The sequence below is a fragment of the Chiloscyllium plagiosum genome, chromosome 30 (genome assembly GCF_004010195.1).
Source record: "Chiloscyllium plagiosum isolate BGI_BamShark_2017 chromosome 30, ASM401019v2, whole genome shotgun sequence".
NCBI lineage: Eukaryota > Metazoa > Chordata > Chondrichthyes > Orectolobiformes > Hemiscylliidae > Chiloscyllium > Chiloscyllium plagiosum.
Genome location: NC_057739.1, coordinates 46,082,225 through 46,089,235, shown reverse-complemented (window position 1 = coordinate 46,089,235; position 7,011 = coordinate 46,082,225). Strand labels below are relative to the sequence as shown.

The 7,011-nt window shown below is 49.0% G+C and overlaps 1 protein-coding gene across 1 annotated transcript in view; it reads left to right on the top strand.

Moving 5' to 3' along the window:
• col5a1 (procollagen, type V, alpha 1) overlaps positions 1-7,011 on the top strand; it is a 64,764-nt gene that overhangs the window by 36,759 nt on the left and 20,994 nt on the right. Inside the window, exons 17-18 of the mRNA XM_043719724.1 lie at positions 2,363-2,416; positions 4,388-4,646. Coding sequence (XP_043575659.1) covers positions 2,363-2,416; positions 4,388-4,646 — 313 coding nt within the window. The remainder of the gene's footprint in view (positions 1-2,362; positions 2,417-4,387; positions 4,647-7,011) is intronic.

Genomic DNA, 7,011 nt, shown 5'->3' with positions numbered 1-7,011 from the left:
GCTCCGGTCACACAGTCACTCCGCTCCAGACTCACAGTCACTCCGCTCCGGTCCCACAGTCACTCCGTTCCGTCCCACAGTCACTCCACTCCAATCCCACAGTCACTCCGTTCCGGTCACACAGTCACTCCGCTCCAGACTCACAGTCACTCCGCTCCGGTCCCACAGTCACTCCGTTCCGTCCCACAGTCACTCCACTCCAATCCCACAGTCACTCCGTTCCGGTCACACAGTCACTCCGCTCCAGACTCACAGTCACTCCGCTCCGGTCCCACAGTCACTCCGTTCCGGTCCCACAGTCACTCTGCTCCGTCCCACAGTCACTCCGGTCCCACAGTCACTCCGTTCCGGTCCCACAGTCACTCCGCTCCGGTCCCACAGTCACTCCGTTCCGTCCCACAGTCACTCCACTCCAATCCCACAGTCACTCCGTTCCGGTCACACAGTCACTCCGCTCCAGACTCACAGTCACTCCGCTCCGGTCACACAGTCACTCCGCTCCAGACTCACAGTCACTCTGCCCCGGTCCCACAGTCACTCCGCTCCAGACTCACAGTCACTCCGCCCCGGTCCCACAGTCATTCCGCCCCGGTCCCACAGTCACTCCGTTCCGGTCACACAGTCACTCCACTCCAATCCCACAGTCACTCCCTTCCGGCCCTTGCAGCCCCACTCCAGTCCCCCAGCCACTGCGCTGAGGCCCTCAGTTACTCCAGTTTGGCCCCCAGCTGCTCACTCTGCGTAGTACTGCTGCCTCAGTGCCAGGCACCTGGGATCGATTCCTGCCTCAGGCAACTGTCTGTGTGGAGTTTGCACATTCTCCCCGTGTCTGCGTGGGTTTCCTCCGGGGGCTCCGGTTTCCTCCCACAGTCCAAAGATGTGCAAGTCAGGGTGGATTGGCCATGGGAAATTGCCCATAGTGCCCAGGGATATGTAGACTAGGTGCATTAGTCAGGGGTAAATGTAGTGTAATCAGGTAGGGGAATAGGTCTGAGTCGGATACTCTTTGGGGGGGTCGGTGTGGTCTTGTTGGGCTGAATGGCCTGTTTCCACGTTGTAGGGATTCTGTGATCTATTCTATGATCAGAGTAATGGGCTAAGCGCAGTTTCACCAGAACAATCCCAGGGGTTTAAAGAGTTAACTCTTAAAAGAGTTTGCACAGGTATGGGCTGCACTCTCCCCAGTGTGAAATTTCAGATGGATGATTCCATCAGGGTCTTTAAAACCATCAAGAGAATCAGTGAAGAGAAACATTTTCCTCTTGAAGGTAGGCAGGGGTGTCACTAAAGAGTGAGATCAGGAATCCTTTTCCTACACAAAAGGAAGAGAAATTTGGGACTCTCTCTCTCTCTGTCTCTCTCTCTCTCTCTCTCTCTCTGTCTCTCTCACTCTCTGTCTCTCTCTGTCTCTCTCTCTCTCTGACTCTCTCTCTCTCTGTCTCCCAAAAAGCTGGAGGCTGGAAGTCAGTTTCAGTCAATGACTGAGATTGTTCGATATTTGTTGGGTAAGGGCTTCGAGGTATATGTAGTAAATTCGGGAAGATGGAGTTAAGATTTCAGTCAACCAAGATCTGATTGAACATTCGAGGCAGCCTAAGAAACTGGACAGTGCAGTGATGTTCCTAGAGTAATTTGGACTGTCCCATTCAGCTTAAAACAATGACTGAGCAACTCTGGAAACATGTGGAAACTGCAGAGTAACATACTGAGCCTGATTAAGCTGCTGTACTGACCTGCAACAATATCCAGTCAATGAGATCAACGTGCTCAGTGTTCTGACACCCCTGCAAGGCAGGAGGGAATTCCACATCAGAACCAGGAGGAGGCCATTCAGCCCCTTGAGCTTGCTCTGCCGTTTCATACTATCATGGCTGATCTCAACTCCACTTTCCCTGCCCACTCTCCATAACCGTTCAACTGGTTATTCCTTAAAAATCTGTCCATCTCTTTCTTAAATTTATTCAGTGTCCTAGCGCTCTCCAGGCTTGTGAATTTCACAGGTTCATGACCCTTTGAGAGAAGTAATTCCTGCTCATTCTGGTTTTAGATCTGCTACCATTTATCTGAAAATTATGACCTCTCTCTAGATTGCCTCGCTTGAGGAATCATCCTCTCTCTGTTTACTTTGTCAGTCTCCCCCCCCGCCTCCATGTAAGTTCTCGAACTCAATGAGATCTCCTCTCATTCTTGCCTCTTTCTTGCCTCATTTAAACCTGCCTCATCCAGGCCAGCGACAGGGACACTCACAGAACCAGACGACTCTCTGCAACAACATAAATACTTGGAATGAAATTGTAAAATCTCCACTAAGTGGGAGCCACTCCATATTTCTGCTAACTGATTCTGATTCACTTTCTCACAGGGGCTGACAGGTCCTAAAGGTGAATCCGGAATACAGGGACCACCAGGACCACCTGTGAGTCCATCTCTTTCTCATTGAAAAAGGAATTGGCAATCGGTGATCTGATGTTAGAATTCATTTAAAATCGAGCTTAATCCATTATTGACTTTATGTCTCACTGGAGATGGCATAGAGAAACACCTTACAGTTCAAACCAGACAGTGCTGAAGCAGCTTCTCAGCTCTGGCAGCATCTGTGGAGAGAAACAGAGTTAGCATTTCAAGTCCAGTAACCATTCTTCAGAACTTCACATGGGACTCGAAAGGTTAACTCCATTTCTCTCTCCACAGATACTGTTGGATCTGCTGGGTGGCTGTCTCCAGTCCAATCTGTTCTTATTTTTAATTTAAAGATTCACCAATGCCATGTCAAATCAATTGTTTTTTTTCAAATCTTTGTTAGTTTGAAAAGTAAAAATTATCAGCAGGAAGCATTTACTATTTGAGTTACACTTTTACCTCTACACAGTGCAGGTGACAGTGCTCAATCTGTACAGTGTGGGTGACAGTGCTCCCTCTGTACAGTGCGGGTGACAGTGCTCCCTCTGCACAGTGCAGGTGACAGTGCTCCCTCTACACAGTGCGGGTGACAGTGCTCAATCTGTACAGTGCAGGTGACAGTGCTCCCTCTGTACAGTGCGGGTGACAGTGCTCCCTCTGCACAGTGCAGGTGACAGTGCTCCCTCTGTACAGTGCAGGTGAGAGTGCTCCCTCTGTACAGTGTGGGTGACAGTGCTCCCTCTGTACAGTGTGGGTGACAGTGCTCCCTCTGTACAGTGTGGGTGACAGTGCGGGTGACAGTGCTCCCTCTGTACAGTGCAGGTGAGAGTGCTCCTTTTGTACAGTGTGGGTGACAGTGCTCCCTCTGTACAGTGCGGGTGACAGTGCTCCCTCTGCACAGTGCAGGTGACAGTGCTCCCTCTGTACAGTGCGGGTGACAGTGCTCCCTCTGCACAGTGTGGGTGACAGTGCTCCCTCTGTACAGTGCGGGTGAGAGTGCTCCCTCTGCACAGTGCAGGTGACAGTGCTCCCTCTGCACAGTGCAGGTGACAGTGCTCCCTCTGTACAGTGCGGGTGACAGTGCTCCCTCTGCACAGTGTGGATGACAGTGCTCCCTCTGTACAGTGCGGGTGACAGTGCTCCATCTGTACGGTGTGGATGACAGTGTTCCCTCTGTACAGTCTGTGTGACAGTGTCTCCCTGTACAGTCTGTGTGACAGTGTCCCTCTGTACAGAGCGGGTGACAGCGCTCCCTCTGTACAGTCTGTGTGACAGTGTCCCTCTGTACAGTGCGGGTGACAGTGCTCCCTCTGTACAGTCTGTGTGACAGTGTCCCCCTGTAGAGAGCGGGTGACGGTGCTCCCTCTGTATGGTGTGGATGACAGTGCTCCCTCTGTACAGTCTGTGTGACAGTGTCCCCCTATACAGTCTGTGTGACAGTGTCCCTCTGTACAGAGCGGGTGACGGTGCTCCCTCTGTACAGTGTGGGTGACAGTGCTCCCTCTGCACAGTGCGGGTGACAGTGCTCCCTCTGTACAGTGCAGGTGAGAGTGCTCCCTCTGTACAGTGTGGGTGACAGTGCTCCCTCTGCACAGTGCAGGTGACAGTGCTCCCTCTGCACAGTGCAGGTGACAGTGCTCACTCTGTACGGTGCGGGTGACGGTGCTCCCTCTGTACAGTGTGGATGACGGTGCTCCCTCTGTACAGTGTGGGTGACAGTGCTGAATCTGTACGGTGTGGATGACAGTGCTCCCTCTGTACAGTGCGGGTGACAGTGCTCCCTCTGTACAGTGTGCTTTTCACAGCAGTTGGGGTACTTTGATGCTGTTTTCATCCAGTAGACTGCAGTTATATGGAATTCAGTGAATATCATGTTGAATATGTCCCATTTATTTGAAGGAATGTGCATTGTTAGTAAACAGATTGTATTTTTTTGGCCAATTCACATGATCTTCATTAAATGTCAGTGACTCTGTTTAACCTGCAGGGTCCTGCTGGTGAAGTCATTCAGCCATTCCCAATTCATTCCTCGCAAAGAGCCAAGCGTTCCATCGATGCCAGTCAGCTGCTGGAGGAGGGCCTTCCTGACAATTACCTGAACTACGCAGATGGAATGGAAGAGATCTTTGGCTCCCTGAACTCCCTGAAACTGGAAATTGAACAGATGAAACATCCAATGGGCACACAAACCAACCCTGCACGTACCTGCAAGGACCTGTTCCTGTGCCACCCTGACTTCCCAGATGGTAGGTTCACATGCTTCTCCCCAGCCATGGGTCATTGTCAGGACAGGCGACTGGGCTCGATCACCTTGAAGAAAGTGAGGACTGCAGATGCTGGAGATCAGAGTCAAGAGTGTGGTGCTGGAAAAGGTGTATGATTTAGTTGTAGGTGAGCAATTTGGAAAGAGTGACAATAATTCAGTTACATTTAGTTTAGCGATGGAAAGGAATAGGTACGTGCTGCAGAGCAAGGGTTATCGATGGGGCAAGGGCAATTATAATGTGATTAGGCAAGAATTAGGATGCATAGAATGGAGGAGCAAAATGCAGGGGATGCAGACAATGGAAATGTGGAGCTGGTTTAAGGAACAGATATTGATAGGAATGTCCCGGTCAGGCAGGGAGGAAGTGACAAGATAAGGGAACCGTGGTTTACTACAGAAATTGCAACTCTTGTTAAGCAGAAAGAGGAGGCTTATGTGTTGATGAGGCAAGATGGTTCAGATGAGGCAATGAAGAGTTACAGATCAGCTCGGAAGAATTTAACGAGAGAGTTAAGCAGAGTAAAGAGGAGAAATGAGCAATCTTTATCAAATAGAATAAAGGAGAACCCTAAAGCTTTCTATAGGTATGTGAGGAATAAAAGGATGACTAGGGTGGGAATACGGCCAATCAAAGACAGAAGTAGGGAGTTGAGTGTGGACCCTGTGGAGATCAGAGAGGTGCTAAATGAACATTTCTCATCAGTTTTCACTCAGGAAAAGGAGAATATTGTAGAGGAGAAGAATGAGATATTAGACTAGAAAGGATTTAGTTACGAACAGGTGTTATCGATTCTAGAAGGAGTGAAAGTAGACAAGTCCCCTGGGCCTGATGGGATTTATCCGAAGATTCTCTGGGAAGCTAGGGAGGAGATAGCAGAGCCTTTGGCTTTGATACTTGAGTCGTCATTGTCTACAGGTTTAGTACCAGAGGACTGGAGGATTGCAAATGTTATGCCCTTGTTCAAGAAGGGCAGTAGAGATGACCCAGGTAATTATAGACCAGTGAGCCTTACTTCTGTTGTAGGAAAAGTTTTGGAAAAGATTATAAGAGAAAAGATTTATAATCATCTAGCAAGCAACAATTTGATTTCACATAGTCAACGTGGTTTTGTCAAGCCCAGGTCGTGTCTCACAAATTTCATTGAGTTTTTTGAGAAGGTGACCAAGCATGTAGGTGAGGGTAGGGCAGTTGACGTGAAATACATGGAATACATTCCTGAAGAAGGGCTTATGCCCGAAACGTCGATTCTCCTGTTCCCTGGATGCTGCCTGACCTGCTGCGCTTTTCCAGCAACACATTTTCAGCTCTGATCTCCAGCATCTGCAGACCTCACTTTCTCCTCCGTGAAATACATGGACTTCAGTAAAGCCTTTGATAAGGTTCCACATGGTAGGCTGTTGGAGAAAATGCAGACGCATGGGATTGAGGGTGATTTAGCTGTTTGGATTAGAAACTGGCTTTCTGAAAGAAGGCAGCGAGTGGTGGTCAATGGGAAGTATTCAGCCTGGAGTCCAGTTACTAGTGGTGTGCCACAAGGATCTGTTTTGGGACCACTGCTGTTTGTCATTTTTATAAATGACTTAGACATGGCATAGGTGGGTGGGTTAGTAAATTTGCAGATGACACTAACGTTGGTGAAGTCGTGGACAGTTTGGAAGAATGTTACAGGTTGCAGGGGGACTTGGATAAACTGCAGAATTGGGCTGAGAGGCGGCAAATGGAGTTCAATGCAGCTAAGTGTGAGGTGATGCACTTTGGGAAGAATAACAGGAAGGCAGAGTACTGGGTCAATGGAAGGATTCTTGGTAGTGTGGATGTGCAGAGGGATCTTGGAGTCCATGTAATTAGATCCCTCCGAAAGCTAGTGTGCTTCCAATTAAACCTGTTGGACTATAACCTGGTGTTTTGTGATTTTTAACTTTGTCCACCCCAGGCCAACACCGGTATCTCCAAATCAAGACTTGGGTCTGTTCTCATTGGAAAGAAGAAGGCTAAGAGGGAATTTAACAGAGACATACAAATGATCAGAGGATTAGATAGGGTAGACAGTGAAAGACTTTTTCCTAGGATGACGATGTCAGCTTGTACGAGGGGGCATAACTACAAATTGAGGGGTGATAGATTTCAGACAGATGTCAGAGGCAGGTTCTTTACGCAGAGAGTGATAAGGGCGTGGAATGCCCTGTCTGCCAATGTAGTTAACTCAGCCACATTAGGGAGATTTAAACAATCCTTGGATAAGCACATGGATGATGATGATAGTGTAGGAGGACGAGCTGAGAATAGTTCACAGGTCAGCGCAACATCGAGGGCCAAAGGGCCTGTTCTGTGCTGTATTGTTCTA